Source organism: Babylonia areolata, chromosome 24 (genome assembly GCF_041734735.1).
Source record: "Babylonia areolata isolate BAREFJ2019XMU chromosome 24, ASM4173473v1, whole genome shotgun sequence".
Classification (NCBI taxonomy): Eukaryota; Metazoa; Mollusca; class Gastropoda; order Neogastropoda; family Buccinidae; genus Babylonia; species Babylonia areolata.
In genome coordinates, this window is record NC_134899.1 from 6,036,149 (window position 1) to 6,058,767 (window position 22,619).

The window sequence follows — 22,619 nt, forward strand, 5'->3', positions numbered from 1 at the left end:
TCAGGTCCTTACATTGTGCCTATGAGTACACACACACCCTGCGTGGGGATGTCAGGTCCTTACATTTTGCCTGTGTGTACACACGTACCCACATCCTGTGGGGATTCAGGTCCTTACATTGTGCCTATGAGTACACACGCACCCACCCCTGTGGGGATTCAGGTCCTTACATTGTGCCTATGAATACACACACACACCCCCCCTGTGGGGATTCAGGTCCATACATTGTGCCTATGAGTACACACACACCCACCCACTATGGGGATTCAGGTCCTTACATTGTGCCTATGAGTACACACACACCCTGCGTGAGGATGTCAGGTCCTTACATTGTGCCTGCGAGTACACATGCACCCACCCCCTGTGGGGATTCAGGTCCTTACATTGAGCCTATGAGTATACACACACACCCTGCGTGGGGATGTCAGGTCCTTACATGATGCTTGTGAGTACACACGCACCCACCCCCTGTGGGGATTCAGGTCCTTACATTGTGCCTATGAGTACACACGCCCTGCGTGGGGATGTCAGGTCCTTACACGATGCTTGTGAGTACATACACACCCACCCCCTGTGGGGATTCAGGTCCTTACATTGTGCTTGTGAGTACACACACACCCATCCCCTGTGGGGATTCAGGTCCTTACATTGTGCCTATGAGTACACACACACTCATCCCCTGTGGGGATTCAGGTCCTTACATTGTGCCTATGAGTACACACACACTCACCCCCTGTGGGGATTCAGGTCCTTACATTTAGCCTATGAGTACACACACACACCCTGTTTGGGGATGTCAGGTCCTTACATTGTGCCTGTGAGTACACACACACCCAACCCCTGTGGGGATTCAGGTCCTTACATTGTGCTTATGAGTACACATGCACCCAGCCCCTGTGGGGATTCAGGTCCTTACATGGTGCTTTTGAGTACACACACACCCAGCCCCTGTGGGGATTCAGGTCCTTACATTGTGCTTATGAATACACATGCACCCTGCGTTGGGATGTCAGGTCCTTCCATTGTGCCTGTGAGTATACACACACCCAGCCTCATTTTTGACTCCCTGGCGAGCTGTAATCATTGCAGTACTGACACGGTTCAAGTTGTTTTTAGTTCCTTGGCTGTTTGATGTGATGAAACAGGCTGCTGTTTTGGAGGAACAGATTGGAGTTTGGAAATGTTGTGAGTGGTGTGCTGTGACAGTGAGTGACACCTGTCAGATCTGTTATGACATGTGTTGGCATGTGTGAGGTTACAGGAACAGTTATAAATACAGACTTCTTGCATGTGATGCTATCAAAAAATAATTCTCTGTCTGTCTGTTTGTCTATGTCTGTCTGTCTGTCTGTCTTTCTTTCTTTCTCTGTGGCTCTCTCTCTGTCTCTCTTTCTTTGCACAGTGCACATACACATGCACTCTGTGTGTGTGTGTGTGTGTGTGTGTGTGTGTGTGTGTGTGTGTGTGTGTGTACTGTGTATGTCACTGTGTGTGAAGTTTGTGTAGAAGATAGAGTGGAATAATCAGATTCACTTTCTTCATGGTTTTGAATGTTGTTTTATAATCATTATTCATTATTGTAATCTGGAAACTGCCATATCCCTCCCTCCCCCCCTCCCCTCCCTCCCCTCCCCTCCTACTCCCCTCCCCTCCTACCCCCTTCCCACCCCTCCACCTCTGATCCTGGCATATTGTTTGTGATGTTTTCATTTTGAAGTCAACGTCATTTGGTATTTTGTGTATCACTGCGTGCAACAACGGAGACCGTGACCATGGCAGAATGCATTAGCTGTTGAACTTGTGGTTCAGTGTTCACCAGTGATCAGGGTTCAAGGCTCCATTTCGGCATGGTGCTGTGTCCTCGGGAAAGGCACTTTTCTCCAGTTTTCCTCACTCCACCCAGGTGTCAGTGGGTATGTGACTTCTGTTGAGGAAGGTTAAAACACTCGGGACGACAAGTTTTCTCCCTTGCTTTTCCCCACAGACGGCCCATTTGTAAGGGTTTGGAAAAAAAATTACAAAAAATACAAAATACAGAGTAAGAAAATGAAACTTTCAGAACTGTTTATTACGTGTTGAGCTATTACATATAAAAAAAAAATCAAATTTCTCATCTTATTTTTACAGTTTTGTCATATGTAGAAAATACGGCTGATTTTTCACCCCGAATCACCATACCCATGCTCATTTTCTGCATTAAATTCGCTTTCTTCTTCGTCACCATCCACCTCTTCAATGTCCGACCCTTCAGTTTGTAGCATTTCAAGTACTTCGGCAACCCCAAAACGTTGCCATCGCTGCCTTGTTCGTTTCACAACATTGAGAAGAGCCCGCTTTGCTAACAGGCTGGCACGCGTGCAGACGACCGGTCAGTGACTTTGTCAGCATGTGTGCGAGACGGGCCACACATGGCAGGCTGACCAATCATACTGTTCGATTGTGGTGTGACCCAGAATAGAGCACTCTGCTTGGCTAATCACAAAATCACGTGTACAGCGCGTGATGGATTTTTATTTCTTGAAAATGCTATTCGTTCTGTCGTCTGAAACCGAATACATTTTATGCAGGAATGCTCATGCATTCCTTTCGTCCGGAGAGAGTTAAAAGAGTGGAAGGAGAGGACTGGACCCTGCCTTGCTGTACCAAACCCAGGGCACAGTGGATATAAGTTCACTGCTGTGGTGGCCATAAAATGCTATGGGACATTTAGTTTTAACCTTAATTCTTACTTTGCAGCTTTACATATTCACCTCTTTTTAATTCAGCTCAACCTGCAACAACAGCTCTAGCAAGCAAAATACACACAAGCAGGACTTCACTTTAAATACTGAACTGGAGAGAGATACACACACTAGAGAGAGTGGGGGGGGGGTAATCTGATGGGTTGGGATATAGGTGGGGGTTGGGGGATGGGGGCCTAAAAAGAACTGGTCTGTGAGAGAGACTGGGGTGGGAGTGGGTGAGGGGGGTGGAGTAAGGATAGGAGGGTGAGGAAAAGAGAGCAACAACACTGAAAAAAGGGTGGGGTGTTATTTTTCTTCTACGTCTCTTATATGTCAGGCTTTGACTATTGAAGGTTATTTGTGTGTCAGTGTGACATAAGACTTAAAGAAAGAAAAAAAAAAGGGTGAAGTGGTGTACATTGATACGGCCTTGTTTTGTTGTTGTTGTTGTTTTTGTTTGTTTGTTTTTCATTCTTCGCACTTTCTGCCTGCTTCGTATACTGCAGTTCAGTTGTCTGTGTGCCGATGTGATTTAATGACACTCACACACAGTGTAAAAAAACACACCCAAAAAACAAAACAAAAAAAACAACAACTCTTTTTAATTTCTAATCTTTCAGGATGTGCGGAAAATTCGTAACCAGCGCTATGTGAATGTGCCCATGTGTCAGAGGACATGCAATGCATGGTGGGAAGCCTGCAAATCTGACCTGACCTGCATTGATAATTGGACGCAGAATTTCAACTGGTCCACCGGTAAATATTACATACTGTGTTTCTCTTATCTTACATCAAGGAGAAGAAGAAATCTGTGAATTATTCAAATGATGGTCTCTGTATGTAAATTCTGGGACTCACTTGTTGACGTTCGTTTGTGGATGTCATGATATATGTGATTCATATACAAAGTCCACAGTAGATTAAGTATGGCTGTGACACATTTTATCACAATGATAATGCAGATTGATGCCCATACCTCCCAGGAAGGGAGTTTGTGGTATTTACAGTAAAAGGCTATTCACAAATACACATTCATCAAGAACAACACATAATTTCAACACTTTGTCTTTATTCCTTTCACAAATAAACGAAATGGATTCCATCCAGATTTTCTTTCTTTTCTCCCAACTATGCTGTTATTTTATTGCCGGTACACATATTCTAACACATACACATTGACACAAGAGTGTGTGCACACTATCACAAAGATATGATGTTCTTTTCTCATATTAGTCACCAGGATGAATTGGTAATGATTATATCTGCATTCACATGGTGCGTTTCTTGGAATCTTTGGAGATGCCGGAAGTTTTTTTCTTTGAACATAATGTTCTCTGATACTTAAAAGTATTTATATTGACAACATTTACTGGGAACACAACCTTCACTGAATGTCTGATCATCAACATTTTACAGTGTTTTTATTAACTTAATACAAACAAAAAAAACAAGAAGAAAAAATTATGAACCCGCTTGGGAGAGGAGAAGTTGAGTACTTCGACTTGTAGTCTTCAAAGCAACTGAAGATGGCAGCAGTCACAAGTGCAGTTTTCTGGCTGTTGAATAAAATTCTCTTGTCTTTTATTAACTTAGTTTTCAAAGTGCACATTGTTCACTGAAACCTTTCATCAGCGTTTACAATGCTGATATTGACTAAGTTTACTGTCTCACAAAAGTTTCAAGAACATCTACTCACTGACAGTGTACAAAATCAATTCTTCAGTATCATGCTGCTTTGTTTGATGATCTGTTCACAGGCATTTTATTTGTTCACGCTGACCAGGTGTGCTGTGTACATTACAGTCATTGAACATCAGTTCACAAATATTTGACACTGTTTATGCTGACTTCATATTCACAAACACACATTCTGTCTGCACAGGTATCAACAAGTGTCCCACAGGAACCAAATGCAGCACCTTCGAAACTATCTTCGAAGACGCCAAAGGCTTCTGTGAGGGCGTTTGGGACCATGGGTTCAAGGTGGTGCCAGACACTGAAGGCTGTTTCCGCCTGTGGTTCTCTGATGGTGAGAACCCCAACGAGGCAGTGGCTCGCCGAGATGCAGCGAGACTGCTGGGATTGTCTGGCTCGGCTGGCGTCACGACGTCTGCTCATCGTGTTGTTTTCTTTGCTTTTTGCTTTTTTCTTTGCTTTTTTCTTTGATAGTGTAACTTTCTTGTTTCTTGAATTCATCCCCATGACTTATCGGAATTCCTGCTACGCTGTGAGGAAACGTTGAGGAAGATGGTTTATTGGCTTATGTGTGTAAACGAATTGAGTCTGTGTAATGACTGTTTCAGTTGTGTGTGTGTGTGTGTGTGTGTGTGTGTGTGTGTGTCTGTCTGTCTGTGTCTTTGTGTGTGTGTGTGGTAAAATTTCACAAATTGATTTTCTCTGGGAATGTTTTTTTTCTGTCAACACTAGATTTGGCTTCTAAAATTAACAGAAAAAGAAGTTCTGGCCATACATTCCAATTATTGGGATGTAAGCCATCTGAATTAAACTTGATTTCCAGATTATGAACATTTTATTTCATTCAGCTCCGGATCTGCTAGATATTATTTGGGTTACTTCTGGACTGTTACTGTATTCACAAGAAAATTGCAGTTCACTGAATTGCAGTTTTAAGTAATATTACATTTCTTGTCAGCAGGTAAAAGAAAAGGGAAATTCTGGATGGACACCGTCAGTGTGTTTATTGCATTGCCAATATCAAAAAGAGGGCACTGAATTCAGTAGAATTAACATGCTGAGCATTTGATTTGGCAACATGATTTACAACTCTTCACCTGCCATCTTGCCGCAGTCATTTTCTGTAGGTATCCCCTTTTTTGACTCACTTGTGTAAACAAAGTGAGTCTGTGTTTTAACCCGGTGTTCGGTTGTCTGTGTGTGTCTGTGTGTCTGTGTGTCCATGGTAAACTTTAACATTGACATTTTCTCTGCAAATACTTTGTCAGTTGACACCAAATTTGGCATAAAAATAGAAAAATTCAGTTCTTCCAGTCATCTTGTTTAAAACAATATTGCACCCCTGGGATGGGCACAAAAAAAATAAAAAAAAGAAGCCTAATTATATGCCAACTGCATTTACTGTTATATTTATATTTTTTGTATTCTCTAAACTTGGCACTTTGACCTCTTATTCTGACACAACAGCAAGAGGAGTCATTATTATCATTTTTTGTTCAAACAGGAACTTCTTTTGCTAAGCATGGAATTTTTATTTATTTTGCAAACGTTTTGGTGCAAATAATAAAAAAGGGAAATTACTCTGTAATTAATGCTAGAGGACTTAATTTATCACAAGTGAGCCTTGAAGGCCTTGCCTCTCTTGTTTATTTGTGTGTCTGAGTGGTAAAGTAGTGAATAAGATGGGAACTGGTTACAAGTTTGACAGATTAGAAGATATAACTAACTATATGTAAACTAAACATGTTTTTTTGTTGTTGTTTTTGTTGATTTTTCTTGTTGTTTTGATGGGGTTTTTTTCAGGGGAGTGGGGGGTTAGGGTGTCTCTGCGTGGACTTTTTGGCAGCATGGTAGATTTCAGTTGACTGTTGGCAGTTTTGGGGGCTTTTGATTTCTATTGTAATGCATTTCTTTCGTGGAAGGTGTGTGATGGCAGGATGACGGGGCAGCCTCAAAATGGCCGCTGGGCTGTCAGCTGGACTGGGCTGTGAGCAGGGGGACCTGAATGTCCGGGTGACATGGACTGCTCTGCCAGTGTGTGGCCTGGACAGTTGTGGTCCCCACCTGTCAGTGAGTCAGGGAGTGTCTCACCTGTCAGTCAGTCAGGGAGTGTCTCACCTGTCAGTCAGTCAGGGAGTGTATCCTGTCAATCACGGAGTGTCTCCTGTCAGTTAGGGGGTGTCTCCTGTCAATCAGGGAGTGTCTCACCTGTTAATGAGGGAGTGTCTCATCTGTCAGTGTCTCACCTGTCAGTCAGGGAGTGTCTCACCTGTCAGTCAGGGAGTGTCTCACCTGTCAGTGTCTCGTGTCAATCAGGGGGTGTCTCCTGTCAGTCAGGGAGTGTCTCACCTGTCAGTCAGGGAGTGTCTCACCTGTCAGTGTCTCACCTGTCAGTCAGGGAGTGTCTCACCTGTCAGTGTCTCATGTCAGTCAGGGAGTGTCTCACCTGTCAGTGAGTCAGGGAGTGTCTCCTGTCAGTCAGGGAGTGTCTCACCTGTCAGTCAGGGAGTGTCTCACCTGTCAGGGAGTGTCTCACCTGTCAGGGAGTGTCTCACTTGTCAGTCAGGGAGTGTCTCACCTGTCAGGGAGTGTCTCACCTGTCAGTCAGGGAGTGTCTCACCTGTCAGGGAGTGTCTCACCTGTCAGTCAGGGAGTGTCTCACCTGTCAGGGAGTGTCTAACCTGTCAGTCAGGGAGTGTCTCACCTGTCAGGGAGTGTCTCCTGTCAGTCAGGGAGTGTCTCACTTGTCAGTCAGGGAGTGTCTCCTGTCAGTCAGGGAGTGTCTCACCTGTCAGTCAGGGAGTGTCTCACCTGTCAGGGAGTGTCTCACCTGTCAGTCAGGGAGTGTCTCACCTGTCAGGGAGTGTCTCACTTGTCAGTCAGGGAGTGTCTCACCTGTCAGGGAGTGTCTCCTGTCAGTCAGGGAGTGTCTCACCTGTCAGGGAGTGTCTCACTTGTCAGTCAGGGAGTGTCTCACCTGTCAGGGAGTGTCTCATCTGTCAGGGAGTGTCTCAGCCATCATAAATGTTGGTTATGATGGTCAGTCTGTGGTTATCTCTGTGTGTGGTCACTGTGTTGAACACAAAATTTGGACAACTTTTGGCCAGAGACTACACATCTCCAGCTGTTCTGATCAAGCTCTGACAATGAAGGGCTTCGGTTTTGGCAGATGAAATACCAACACCCTGAAAATGAAACATGTAAATCTGATATATTTGCTGGAGGAAATCTCAGTGTAATTCTCCATGTGCATTGCGCGATTGTGGGATTTTGACACACACACACCCTCCCCGCCCCTACCCCCACGCATGCATGCATGCACGCTTAAGACAAAAATAATTTTGAATTGTTTAGTGAGTGAGTGACTTATCAAACAGTCTATTCACAAAGATCATAATTTGCTTCCAATAAAGAGGCTGAAATGATTGGTGCAGTCAGTGATTGATTTGTCACCCAGTTTTCTTAATCATGTTTTCAAACCAAACAACCAGTACAAAATGTATTGAGAAAGGAAAATAACTAACTGATTCATCAATCAGTACCACTATATTTTTGCTGGCAATGAAGACAGCATGTAACAGTTCATGAACCATGCTGTTCTATAATTTTACACAATATACATGACCGAATCACCGTATGTATCAAATTTTAGAGCTGTCTTCAAATATTTGCAAAGTGGTTAAGACATGTTTCTGATTTTTCAGCATGAGTTGATCATTCTGTAGTTTTATTTTCCAATGTGGCCTTTATCTCTCTCTCTCTCTCTCTCTGTGTGTGTGTGTGTATATATATATATATAGAGAGAGAGAGAGAGAGAGAGAGAGATGTATGTATGCATGTATTACCTTCTATGCACCAGTTGTTTCTCTTTTTAGTCCTCTTTTTTTTTCTTTTTTTTGATGGGTGCAATAGCTGTAAGGTTTAAAGCATTGGACTGTCAATCTGAGGGTCCTGGGTTCAAATCTTGGCAACGGCGTCTGGTGGGTAAAGGGTGGAGATTTTTCTGATCTCCCAGGTCAACATATGTGCAGACCTGCTAGTGCCTGAACCTCCATCGTGTGTATATGCAAGCAGAAGATCAAATACGCACGTTAAAGATCCTGTAATCCATGTCAGCATTTGGTGGGTTATGGAAACAAAAGCATACCCAGCATGCACACCCCTGAAAACGGAGTATGGCTGCCTACATGGCGGGGTAAAAATGGTCATATACATAAAAGCCTACTCGTGTACATACGAGTGAACGTGGGAGTTGCAGCCCACGAACGCAGAAGTCCTTTTTTTCTTTTTGAGGAAGTAACTTGAAGCACAGTGGCTGAGGCCTGCAACAGCTCAAGGTGAGTCAGCGTGTGTGTGAAGGAGTTTAGTGGTGCAGGTCAGTGTCTCTATGGACGTTACCTGTTTCAGTATCTCAGGTTTGAAGAGGATATACTGTGGAGTTGTCGTTGCATTATTGATCTGAAGCTGCTGGATGTTGCAACTCTTTTGTCATGTGTTGAATGTGGCCCTGACAAGGATCTGGGTTGTGGGTACTTGAAGCAGTGAGTGCAATGACCGGATATTTATCTTCATAATGGGTGGCGCTGTAGTGTAGTGATGCGCTCTCACTAAAAGAAAAACAAATACAAATAAAAATGTATGAACAGAAGACTTTTTTTTCCCCTTTTTAAAAGGACAGAAGACATTTTCTTCTGTATTAAAACTGTGTGTGTGTGTGTGTGCAACATTCCAGTCCTGAGATAGTCTTCATAGGCAGTTGGGATGTGATTTATATGATTTTAGATTTTTTTTAATTTTTTTATTTTATTTTTTTTACTTATGACAACAGTTGTGATTTAAACAGTATTATTATATTTTCAGATTAAACAATTTTATTTCAGATTTTTTTAAATATAACATTACTCAGACAATGCCATGCAACAGAAATCAGCTTAATGGCACACCCAGGAATGTCTCTGTGTGGTTGGCTGGGTTTTACACAGCATGAATTATCTATTGTGCAGGACTCATGTTTTCTTGCATGCTGCATTGTTTGTTTCTGGAAGTAGTTTGTTAGTATTCAGATGAACTCTTTGGCATGCACTTGACATTATTTTACTGGGCAGTTCTGCAAAGAAGGTAGAATTTAGAATGGGCTGTTTGCAATGAATTGTGCAGTGCATTAGAAAGATAGCACAAGTGTAAAATTGTGCAGGTAATTTGTAAAATGTAGAGTACAGCAAAGAGTTTTATGAAGTTTCCTTGTGCCCATTTCCTTTTTAATACAAGCTCTGCAGAAAAGCAGGAATGGAATGATTAGTGCATGTAAGGTCACAGACATGAGCTGATCACCAAATATCAAAACTTTTCCAGTTTATTTTTAAAGATATATATCTGTCACAGCTGTTGTTGGTCACTTCCAGGAACTAGAATCACAATTGATGATAATGTTCTTGTTCCTTACTACATTTGCTTGCTTGCCGTGAGTAACAGAAAAGAAATGAAGGTCTTCATTTAATTAACTGTGTACAGTCCATTTTCCAGTTGGCATTCAACACGGATGGCATTTAATGCATGGTGGTAGATGGCTTGTAATTTTCAGTTTGCATTTTTCTTTAAGCTCGAGTTTTGTGTGCTGTACATTTTGCTGATAGGCAGCTGGGCCACTGGGACTTTAGCTGTCAGATTGGTTTGGGTGTATGTATTGTTATATTGTAGAGGCACTGTGTTAGAATCAGGTATTTGACTTCAGATCCATTGTTCACCAGTGTTGGAGGCCTCATTTCAGAATGGTGTTGTGTCCATGGCAAAGAGACTTTATTCTGATTTTCCCCACTCCACCCAAGTGTCAATGGGCACCCAACTTTAGTCAGGGAAGGTTAAAGGCGGCAGAGAGGACTGGGCCTTGCCTTCCTGTGCTGAGCCCCAGACTCCAGCCCCAGAGGATATGAATTCACTGCCTTGATGGACTTTTAACTTTGTTATACTGGGGGATTGAACATCTAGTGATCTACTGTCACCGTTCATGATGCATCACTGCTGTGGTTGCGGAGCTGTCTACAGTGTTGTTTTTTATGTCCAGTGTATACCTTCCTTTATGTGAAGGAAGATTGGGTTGTTGTTGTTTTTTTAATGTAACACTGACAGCCATTGCCTGCCACTCCTTATACCCATTTGTGGTGGTATTGTACTTGTTTCCTTGTTAGGGGTCATTGGAAGAGACTTGACCTCACTTCTTTTACTACAGTTATTTAGCAATATCACTATTATCATTGTTATTCGTGCTGGTTAGTTTATCAAACAGAAGACATTTTCTACATTACTGGTTGAAAAGAAAGGTGTATGAATATATTGTTACAGATTGGTGGCTAAAAAATACCACCTTAGGAAAGAAAAAGAAATGTATTGTGTTTATTTACAATATGTGCAACAAAAAAAGGAACAATACTGTTAATTATCATTGAAAAAAGAAGATTAAGTAGAATTGGAGGGAAAATGAAGGAAGGAACAGTATGTTGACATGTACTTCTTTTCTTTTCTTCTTAATTCTTTGTTCCAGTAATATCACAAGTTCACTTGTCCTATGGATCATGCTAAGTTTGAAATCTGGATGTGTTATATTGACATCTGATTAAACTGTATAATTTTCAGTTTTCCACGGTTCACATAACATTTCAAGGAGAAATGCAAAACCTTAAGTCATAGTCTTTAAACTTTGTGTTGCTGTTCTGTTTAAGTTTTGAAGCTAAGAAGATATCTAATGTCATCAGTGTGTGTCAGTACTTTGTACAAATGTACCTCCATACACTTGAAATCCATATTGGAATTTTGTGTGCGAGTTTGTTTTGTGTGTGTGTGTGAGAGAGAGAGAGAGAGAGAGATCTGCATCCCTGTCATGAGTGTGTGTGTGTGTGTGTGTGTGTGTGCGCGCGAGCGTGATATCTGCATCCCTGTCACGAGTGTGTGTGTGTGATCTGCATCCCTGTGATGAGTGTGTGTGTGTGTGTGTGTGAGATATCTGCATCCCTGTCATGAGTGTGTGTGTGTGTTTTGCAACAAACTGAGATTATGTTCTTGTAGGGAAAGAGATTATGGACTGACATATTTCATGAATTATTTGATCGTTGTTCATATTCAGAAAATGAACACACACAACTTGTCTTGGACACATATCATGTTATCAGGAATCTCCATTTATGTAATGATGTTTTCATGACTTGTCCTTTCATGTATTCACTTTTGTGTAGCAATGATTACTGTCATGGTTTTAATATGGTAATCTCTTCACCGTTTCATGTGCCTAAAAATATTACCCCCCCCCCCCCCCTCCCGTTTTTTTTTTTAATTATTTTTTTTATTTAGCCTTCTTTGTTGTGTTAAAAAGAAAGAAAACAAGTATTTATGAAGAAGACCATGACAACACATCTGTGGATCTGAAACTTTGTATTCATGCACAATTTCTGTGATTTAGGGATTCTGTTATCTGCATGTCACAGGAGCAGTTTGTTTTGATGAGTCATTCAACTCAATGTCACCCAGGAAATAAAAATAATACTGTTGATACCGATTCTGTATCCAGTTTTGTGGGTATGTCTTTTCTTGATTATTTGAAGCATGCACATTTAAAAGAAAAAAAGGTTTTTGACAATATTTAGTGTAAAATTCATGTTCTTTTTTTCCTTTTTTTTTTTTTTTAGTGAAAAAGTTACAGGATTTTTTTGTTTTTTTTTGTTTGTCCTTTTTATGTGAAAAACGTTTACAGGAAATCATTAGTTCACAATATTGAGATTATCTTAAAAAGGGGCTAATAATGTGTTGTAACTGTCCGAAGTGTTCTCAGACTATGAAATGTCATGCATCTATTGCATGCTCTCAATCCAGCTGTAAGAATTTCCAATAAGTGTTATTCATCAATTTCATGTGCTATGGCATGATTTTTAGCTCCAATACCACATGATAAAAACTGGTGTGTTTTTTCAAAGAGACCTAAACCAGATTTCCTTTTCCTTTAGGTCTAGTATATGAGAACTGTTGAAGATCTCTGAATCAAATGGAGAATGCACTGGAACCCAAACAGTAACTGATTGTCCTGTATTTGACCTGAAGTTTGATGTTGCATTGTCTGGGGCTCAGCAGAAAACAGGTGATTTACTTAATAGTAAATAATGCATGTTTCTTTCAACATTGTACAGCCACAAAAAAGTTGAATCTCTTCTTTCATAGAAAGTGTAACAATGGTTTTAGTCAGAACCTGTATTTTGTCTTTCTCATATACTGGCTTTTAAAATTGGAGATTATTTTCATGAAGGAAATGTTTACCTTCTTGATTTTTTTTAAAGATTGTTGTTTTCGTGGGAAAAATTCTTACCTTTCAGGTTTCCAGATGTACATTGTATCCTATATAAAACTGATTTCATTTCATTTTTAAGTATGTACAGAATAATTAAACTGTTAAAATCAAATGATTTGTACTGTCATCATCAGATAACTGTCTGTGTTGTTTGACTTTTTCTCTTCCGTTTCTCTCTCACTCACTCACCTCCTCCTTATTACCCCCCCCTCCAAGAAAACAAACAAAAATCAAATACACATATATATCTGTAATTATCACTGTGACTAACCCCCTCCCACCTGCCCCCACCCCCCCAAAACAGACAAAATTTGAAATATGATTCAATGTGGACATGTAGAATACAATGCATACTCATTAACTCAGATGCTGTACTCAAGTATACGGTATACAGTTATATGTCAGCAAAATAAGATCTAGTGAGATGGCCAACATTTTATGCATGTCACTTGTCAGTGAACACAACCTATGTAAAATTTTCACAGCCACAGTTAAATGAAAGAAAATAAAAACTCGTAACAAAGAAACAAAGAAAAAAGCAAACCAAAAAATGGATCAGTAATAAATCTTCAACCAACTTTACAAGGTGTATTTTTAAGAGTGCACTGGCTTAACAAGATATTAAATTTTTATATCTCATCTGACATACTAGCACCCACACCACCATTTCAGGTGTGGTGAAAAGGGGAAGAGAAATGTGGGTTGTGCATGATCTAAATCATGGACCTGAGATCATAGCTAAACATGCATGTTTTCAGCAAGATGCCTCCTCCATTCCCATGACAAAGTCATTTTACTTCAGTGTACTTTTGCTATCTTTCTACCTTCCGGAAACACCACTTTGGGCTGTATCGTTTTGTTGTTTTTTTGCGGTGTGGGGGTGGAGGTGCTTTTCTTGTTTATTTATTTTGGGTATTTTTTCTGTTTTTGATGCTTGACAGCATCTGTGCTACTAGATCAACTGACCTGTTTCAATCTACAATGAAATAGTACAATCTGACCACTAACATGCTTCACACAGACCTCTCTCACTCAGAATATACACACTTTCACTTCACATACACACACACACATTAAATATATCCATGTGTGTACTTGTAAACAAGAACATTTAATCTACACATCAGTTCACACAAGTCAGGTGTTTCAAAGTTCTTGCAGACAAACTGTAACTCCCAGTCCTTAAACAGAACAGCTGAAAGAAGTGGTTAAAAAAACAAAAACAAAAAAAAACAACAAACAACCCCAGTGAGACTGCGGCTAAATTCTGACACTTGATGTTGAATTGGAGTACTTCATCGCACAGGGTACCACTTCAACAGCACATCGCCGTACGTCTTGGGGGCTGAAAATCAACACACAGCATCACATCATCAGTTTAAAGCTGCTCTACATATGAAGATTTCATAATTACACAAGTAAAATTCCTGCATAACACCCATAATAAAATTAGTAAATGCACTACTTCATGATACTAAAACAATAAAGTCCTAGTTTAAACAATGTAGATTCAAGACTGGTACAATGACCATACAAAAGTACAGAACTGATACTCCCTGTACTTTTGTAGACTGACACTGAGGTCCTGTGTATAGCATGCACTTTGTGCTCATAAAAGAATCCACAGCAACAAAAGGGATGTCCCTCGCAAAATTCTGTAGAGATACCCACTTTGATAGGAAAACAGATACATTTGCAAGCAGAAAAAAAAGGGGAGGGTGGTGCTCTCTACAACACAAATTTCACACATATATATATATATTAACCTGTTGTGACAATATAGTATCAAAACAGAAATACAATACAATATAGTGCAGTACAATGCAATATAATTTTCACTTATTATTTACCTTCTTCAACAAAGTCTTCTGGATGTTGCTGAATGTAGTCTTCAATAACCAGCAGTTTTCTCCGCCCACTTTCAGCATTCATGAGGTCCACTTTCTGCCCAATGAAATAGCCCACCACGCCACCAGCCATGTGCTTGTATATGCCTGGAAAAACAGTATTCATTATGAAATGAGTGGTAAACCATAAAGTAATAAGAAACAAATTATAAAAACACAATCTGTATACACAAGGGTAGGATACAAGTTCCTTACTAGTTACTTCCTATCACATCATATTGACTGGCCTGTAGTTGTCGGCTTCTTAAAGTTTTCAGCCATTTGCCTGAATAGGTAGAATTACATGTTGTTGTTGTTGTTTTTCTCTCCTTTGTTTAAATTATTAGTTTCAACTGGTATTCTATGTATGTGTGTGTGTGTGTATGTATATATATATATTTTTTTTTTTTTTTTTTTTTTTTTTTCTTTGCTAATATTATGGCTGGCTTCAAACTGAGAAGTACAACTGGTAGTAATCTTTCCAGTGTCAATCTAATGAGCTATTTTAAATAATTAAGTGTTCCTGCAGTGGAGATGTGATTAGGCAAATTGTTCCATTAGTTTAAAATTCTGGGGTTTTTTTGTTGTTTTTTTGTTTGTTTGTTTGTTTTTTGTTTGTTGTATGCAAAAAAGACTCAGTGAAAGATTTCATCAGCTTCAGTGCATGTCCCCTTGTGTGTGTACTGTCATTTAGTGTGAAACAATTATGTCACGCTCTGGTTGTAATATCATTGCACAATTTTATGTTTCACACTCTCAATCATATCATCCCACAATTCCTGATACTCAAGTCTCTAAAGCTTCATACTGCATTGCTCCTGAAGTCTCTCTTTATAGGTCGAATTACTCGTTCCTATTATTTGCTTTGTGAATCTCTGCACATTTTCTTAACATTGTGTGTGTGTGCGTGTGTGTGTGTGTGTGTGTGTGTGTGTGTGTGTGTGTGCATATTACCATATTATAGGGTAGGTCTAATAACCTGAATAATGGAACCATTACTTCTTTATGTTAAACTCAGTAAAAAAAAAAAAAAAAGAAAAAAAAAAAAAAAAGAAAGACGGATCATGCTGCAATTAAGTACTCCATAGTCTATTTGAACTGCTATCAACATGGTTTACAAACATGTTTTTGTCTACTAGAAGTAGAACACCCAAATCATCACCAGCTTTGTCTCCTCCAGATCAAGAGAATGCCTAATTGAAATCCATAGCCTGGATCACATCCACTCCATTCATGTGCCAAACTCCACTTTAGTGAAATAAGACAATAGGTCAGTAGTAGGTTTGAAAAGTGATAAATGATTAATGCTTAACAATAGTCACCTTAGAGATACATGTACACAAAATACAAGATACAACTTTCATTGTCTGTATTAAATGAAGGAAAAGCATCTTTCAGCAGCACATATAATCATAAGGAACAATTATTCAGCGATTTTTCTCAAACACAGCTCAAAGCATTTAAAATAAATATAACAAAATAATAAAATACATGAATTAACACAAACTTCAGACTTCAAGACACAACTCACTCAAATCACTTGTTCACACACACATGTTCAGATATTCACACACACACACACACACGGACAGGTAACAGTTTCAAACTGTGGTGGACAAAGATCAGTACTGCTTAAATCTGTCATAGGTCTTTAGAGAAGATTTCAAAGAGGGTGTGGAAGAGGAGTGTCTAATGTCAAGTGGAAGGCTATTCCAGATGGATGGATCCTGAAAGGAAACAGTACACCAACAGAAGGATTTTGTTCTTATGGATACGACACAAAGAATTCAATCATCAGTAGAGCAGAGATATCAGGATGGGTTGTACTGACAAAGAGCATCAGAGAGATATATTCAGGGCCAGTGTCACTGAGAGATGAGAAGCAGATTGAACTGAAGAGAGTTTGTACAAAATCCTGACAGAATGGGGAACGAATGCAAAGATTTCAGGAGAGGTGTGGTTTGTTCAGATTTGAGGAATTTCAGAATCAGCCTCAAGGCATTGTTCTGAACCTTTTGGAGCTTCTAAAGCAGTTACTTTGGGGTGCCAGTGATGAGAGCATTGCCATAATCAAGCCTGGAGAGAACATGAGAGCAGACAAGAATTTTTGTTGCATCTATCCATGGACAAATAGTGATGGATGGTGCTTATTCTGCTAATATTTAGGTATGCTGTCCTTCAAACATTTGCTCCTCGAAAGATAGTGTATGACTCAAAATGACAACCAGGTTTCAAACATGTGACAAGATTTTAATGAATGCAGTGTAAAGGCAGATCGTACCTGTTGTTGAAAGCAAGGAGTCTTTTTTAAACTTAGGAGGAACAGTTAACAATACCTTTTTTTTCATCATTAAAGAATAAAAACAGCAGTTTCTTGAGTGACACCCAGTATCTTATGTCAAAAATGCAGTTTCAATTTATGTATTCAGAATCACTTGATGATTTCAGCAACTGTACTTGACTGGTACTATGGTAGAGCAGTATGTCATCAGCAAAATTTTCATGAGATTAACACTGATGATGAATAATTTGTGAAACTGGTGTTGTGTGCAGAAACTCATGAAACTCTCTATTCCAAGAATGAATCTGGTAAATAATGACCATTTACAAAGATTTTCTGCCAAAAATGTGTTGCAACACAAAATAAAAGAACACAAAACATTTACACACATTTAAAAATAATAATACATAATAAGAAATATCAAACAGACTGCTAAAGAGTCTTGTGGTGATCTTGGATCTTGCACTTGTGCATCTAACATTTACTCAAGAGTCAAAATCATGAGCAATACCAAAGGCGATCGACATAGACAAGAGCTGTCCTCCATTTTTCAGTTGACAGCCTCCAATGCTACAACTAAACTGTGTGTAATGAAGTGCTGTTGTAGGCACAATTTTTTTTTTCTTTTCAAAATGTAGCTAAAACGGTAAAAGTTGGAAAAAAAAAAGAAGTCTGCTGTTTCACACATTCTGCTTTTCTTAATCACCTATGTTGCTCACATTTTTGGTAAGCCAATCAACTTTGAGAGCACAGATCATGTGATGCTTCACTATAACTAGTATAAGTCATGTAAGCATGGAACTCTCCAGCATTTTATTGTTGAAACTCACCCCACTCCTTTCCTTATTCCCCTTCCACCACCCAACAAACCAGCCATCTACTCACTCACCCCCCATCTCCCCAACTCCAATCGTCTGACATGATATACAATACAATAATATAAACTAACTGATCCCTGCATCCGAACATTGCTCTGGCATCAAAATTGTTCTTGATTAAATGAAACGGTTTTCAATTTCCTGACCTCAAAGTCAAAGATTCTGCATGTGTCCACATGGAATTTGGAGAAAAAAACAGTAGGGCATGGAAGCTTGGCGAGGCTTAAAACTCAACAGGGCTGAATGGGTTAATAGAATATATAACTGGAATGATAGAAGAGAAAAAAATGCTAAGAATATAAACATAACAGTCTCGAGTCTATCCCATCAATCTTAGGTTACAAGAAGACAAATTGAACTATTAAGAGCGTAAACTAAAGCGTCTAAAAATAATAATAAACTATATAAAATTATAATTCAGTTAATGAGGTTTACTCCACACATGCGTTAGGTAGTACGAGTTACGTGGTTACCAGTTGCAGAGGAGAACCTTTAAAAGTTTAATCTGACTCACTCTGTCACTGAAGAAGAAAACAAACTTGCAAAAGCCATGCAGACGAAAGCGAGAAGACCGCCTCAAGGACGAACTCTGAGCACCATTTGAAATTTCTTAAGGACCCACATGGAATAACTTACCAGTCAGTATGGGCTTTCTTTGCATCATGTTTAAACCCACAGCAAAACTAGCCCCAGCACACACTCCCACAAACTCCATAAATGTTATTGGGGTCGGCATTTTGCTGTGTTGCTGTGCTCGGTGTCCTCTGACAAACAAGAACGGCCACTCTGAGTGATATCTGAGGGAAGGTAGATCACTCCGTTACAACACACAAAATTTACAAACATTCGTTGTCGAACGTGCTCTTGAACACACACACACACACACACACGCGCGCGCGCGCGCGCGCGGTCCATCTCTCTCTCTGTATTTAATTATCACAATGTTCATGCCTTTATTTAGTGTGGTGGGGGGTAGGCGGGCAAGGGGGGGGGGGAGGGGGGGGGGGGGTATCGGCATGTATGTTCGTTCTTTTGTTTAGCGTCTTTTCACTATCAGTGATATTAGACGTGGGCATGTATGTGTATGTGTGTGTGTGTGTGTGTGTGTGTGTGTGTGTGTGTGTGTGTGTGTGTGTGCAGGCCAGAAACAAGTTACAACAAGCTAGGACCTACTTCAGCGCATTAGAAAATCCTCGAAACCCACAGCATGATGCAGTCAAAGAACCAACAGGCAGCCGTCTAGGACGAGCAAGATCATATATAGATGGGGCAAGCAGAAGTATACAATCCAGCTAGTATACCGACTACAAGACCTGGGAAAAAAACCCCAAAAGAATGGGATGAAAACCCCGAAAACCTCAGTGATCTATCAACAGCCATTTCACCCCGGCATTCTAGGAAGACATTGTCGGGAATGGCCAGACGGCAAAACTGGTGCAGAAGTGAAGCTACTCATGGAAGAAAACAGTAAAGAAGAGGACATCATCATATACACAGATGGCCGGCTCAGTCACCAAAGACCAATCCGGTTGGGGATTCACTGCGAAACAAAATGGAAAAACAATTAGGGAAGAGAATGCTGCCTACCGTAAAGTCAGTCACAACCTCCAGCCTAACGATGGAAGTTGAAGCTGTGACACATGCTCTCCAGTGGCTATCATCTATCCATATGCCTGGAAATCAACATGCCATGATTCTAACGGACTCAATGAACCTCATACAGAAAACTGAAAATGGAATGGGAAGCCCAGAGTGGCATGAGGCAATGCGTAACTTTCAGATTAAAAAACTTAATTGGTCACGCATACTGCCCGGGACATGCCGGTGCCCTTCCCCCCCCTGGAGACGAACGACTGAAAAAATGCAAATTACCCCCCTGTCGCATGTACTTTTAAGCTAATGACAATATGCCAAAGTGTCGCAAATCTTCTATTAGTTTATGTTGTTTCAATTCTGTTGTTTCGTTGTTGTTGTTTGTTTGTTTGTTGTTGTTTTTTTGTTTGTTTGTTTTTTGTTTGTTTGTTTTTCTGTTCCATTTCATCTATTTGCACCATTTTGTTCTAATTTGTACATACTATGTCACCAGAGCTTTTCAGCTAATGACATTAAACATTTCAGTGTTCAGTGTTCAGTTCTCTTGCTGTGTCGTTCACAGAGTGTGTGTTGCTGCAACGGCCAACATCTCGCTACGTATCGCTTGCACTGTCTTGTTATCTCTTCTTCTTCTCTCCTTCTTTACTTAATATTGTAAATAAAACAATAGAAAAAAAACAAACTTTTGTGACTGGCCGTCTGTATGTCCCTGGGCCTGCGCCTGGATATTTTCTATCCTTTAATTCAGTAAATCAGTAATTCTTTTGTACCGTCCCCTTTATATAATAATATACCACTCGGGACCATGGCTACATATATATTAGTGTATATATGTGTGTGGGGGAGGAGTTGGGGCGTATGTGTGTGTGCTTGTATAAGTGAATGTGTGTGTGTGCGCGCGCGTGCGTGCGCGCGCGTTGGGGTGTGTGTGTATGTGCCGTGAAAGCTGCAATACGTAGCCTAGGAATGAGTGTGGGGGAAGGGGGAGCGGGGTGCAGGGTAAATTGGGAGATGGTGTGTGTGTGTGTGTGTGTGTGTGTGTGTGTGTGTCGGGGCTAGTGTACGTGTGTGTGTATTTGTTTGTGCTTTAATATGTGTGAAACTGCATGTTTGTTGCATATCTGTTCTGCATGTGTGTGTTTTACATTTATTTGCTTATTTGTTTATTTATTATCATCAATTATTATCATTATTGTCTTTTTTCGTTTTATTTTATTTATTTATTATTATTATTATTATTATTATTATTATTATTATTATCATTTTGTCTTTTCTTCTTTTTTTTCTTTCTTTTTTTAAATTCAGATATTCATTTACTTCTTTTTTTCTTTCTTTTTTCTCAAGGCCTGACTAAGCTCGTTGGGTTACGCTGCTGGTCAGTCATCTGCTTGGAAGATGTGGTGTGGCGTATATGGATTTGTCCGAACGCAGTGACGCCTCCTTGAGCTACTGATACTGATACTGGTGTGTGTGTGCGTGTGCCGTGGAAGCTGCGACACGTGGCCTAGAAATGAGCATGTGTGTGTGTGGCGGGGGGGGGGGGTGGGGGGGGTGCAGGGTGGTTTGGGAGATGGTGTGCGTGTGTCATTGAGTGAGTGTGTGAGTGAGTCTGTGTGTGTGTGTGTGTGTGTGTGTGTGTGTGTGTGTGTGTGTGTGTGTGTGTGTGTGTGTCGGGGCTCGTGTACGTGCTTTTGTGCGTAGGTGGGCCTGTGCACTTTTGTCCGTGCTTTCGTGTCTGTGGAACTGCTTTTTTTTCTTTTACTTTTTTTTTTATGTCTGTTGTGCATGTGCATGTGTGTGTGTGTGTGTGTGTGTGTGTGTGTGTGTGTGTGTGTGTGTGTGTGTGTGTGTGTGTGTGTGTGTGTGTGTGTGTGTGTGTGTGTGTGTGTGACATTCATTTCCTTGTTTGTTTATTTGTCATCATTATTGTCTGTTTATTTCACCTTCATTTATTTATTATTATTATTATCATTATCAACGTGTGTTTTTTTTTTAATCTATATCTTTGTTTATTTGTTCATTATTACTTCTTTTTTCTTTTTCTTTCTTTTTTTCTTCAGTCTTTTTTTTTCTTTGTTTTTTCTCAAGGCATGACTAAGCGCGTTGGGTTACGCTGCTGGTTAGGTATCTGTTTAGAAGATGTGGTGTAGAGTATATGGATTTGTCCGAACGCAGTAACGCCTCCTTCAGTTACTGATACTGATACTGATACTTATTTACGATTAAGGAGGAAGGTGGCAGAATGGTTAAGACGCTCAGCTGCCAAAAAAGAGAGTTCGTGTGGGTTCGAATCCCGCTCTCGCCCTTTCTTCCAAGTTTGACTGGAAAATCAAACGAACTGAAGAGACGATAAACCTAGGTCCCCTGTGCATCATGCACTGCCGCACTGAAAAAGAACCTTTTAGATTCTTGAGAACTGTGTGTGTGTGTGTGTGTGTGTGTGTGTGTGTGTGTGTGTGTGTGTGTGTGTGTGTGTGTGCGTGTGTGTGCCTGCGCTTGCATGCGAGTACCTTTGAAAGTGCATGCATAATAGGTTGTACTTTCTTTAGATTTCTTAGATATCATTTGCTTAATATGTGTGACAGTGAGCAGGATGAATGTGCAATGGGAATTGTGCAGTGTTTGTGTCTGTGAATATATACATTATTTCTTATCTTATCTTAATCAATACATGCAGTGATAACCTTGGTGTCTTTCAATATGTTTACAGTAAACTGATTAATTACAGCATTTTGAGTGAAGATATATATATATATATATATATATATATATATATATATATATATATATATATATATATGATATGCAATACTTTTCTTTTTGATTAATTCATGCTTGATATTTTAGGGTTGAGTAATTGTCTACGTTTGTCTTCCCGCGCCTGGTGTAATTTCTCTTAATGAGATAATGAAGTTATTCTTATCTTATCTCATCTGATCTTATCGCAGTTTGATGCCATGGTCTCGTCACAGTCTCCTCGACAGTCTGCCAAAGGCAGAGCAGGCCTTTGAGGTGTGCAACATCACTTCTGCATCCAGAGATTCATTGCTGCTTACAGTACTGCCCAAGCAGCAGAACTTGTCCACAGTTTTCACACACACACACACACACACACACACACACACACACACACACCGAAGAGAGCCTAATCTCATTCCCTCATGAAAGACCGATATAAATTGATTTCCTCGCTTCATCATCGTACTACTGCCCAGTCACATAATTATATTGTGC

General features: G+C 40.1%; 2 protein-coding genes across 4 annotated transcripts in view; one reads left to right on the top strand and one right to left on the bottom strand.

Moving 5' to 3' along the window:
* LOC143298949 (folate receptor gamma-like) overlaps nt 1-6,651 on the top strand; it is a 24,682-nt gene extending 18,031 nt beyond the window's left edge. For all 3 annotated transcript variants that reach the window (XM_076611995.1, XM_076611996.1, XM_076611997.1), the window contains 2 exons: nt 3,344-3,479; nt 4,606-6,651. In XM_076611995.1, the coding sequence (XP_076468110.1) occupies nt 3,344-3,479; nt 4,606-4,889 (420 nt within the window). In that variant the 3' untranslated portion in view covers nt 4,890-6,651. The remainder of the gene's footprint in view (nt 1-3,343; nt 3,480-4,605) is intronic.
* A 7,178-nt stretch (nt 6,652-13,829) lies between these two features.
* LOC143298829 (NADH dehydrogenase [ubiquinone] 1 subunit C2-like) lies at nt 13,830-18,584 on the bottom strand. The gene is made up of 3 exons (XM_076611822.1): nt 18,429-18,584; nt 14,598-14,741; nt 13,830-14,092 (listed from the first exon to the last, which is right to left on the bottom strand). Exons 1-3 carry the CDS (start codon nt 18,526-18,528, stop codon nt 14,043-14,045), a joined length of 294 nt encoding a protein of 97 aa, XP_076467937.1. The 5' UTR covers nt 18,529-18,584; the 3' UTR covers nt 13,830-14,042.
* Between the last annotated feature and the right edge of the window lie 4,035 nt (nt 18,585-22,619).

What these genes read in the sequence shown, in the direction of transcription:
- LOC143298829 (XM_076611822.1), bottom strand. Translation starts at nt 18,528, where the DNA reads ATGCCGACCCCAATAACATTTATGGAGTTTGTGGGAGTGTGTGCTGGG. An exon ending in AAGAAAGCCCATACTGACTG is followed by an intron (nt 14,742 to 18,428) that starts GTAAGTTATTCC and finishes CTGTTTTTCCAG; the next exon opens with GCATATACAAGCACATGGCT. An exon ending in AGAAGACTTTGTTGAAGAAG is followed by an intron (nt 14,093 to 14,597) that starts GTAAATAATAAG and finishes GTTGATTTTCAG; the next exon opens with CCCCCAAGACGTACGGCGAT.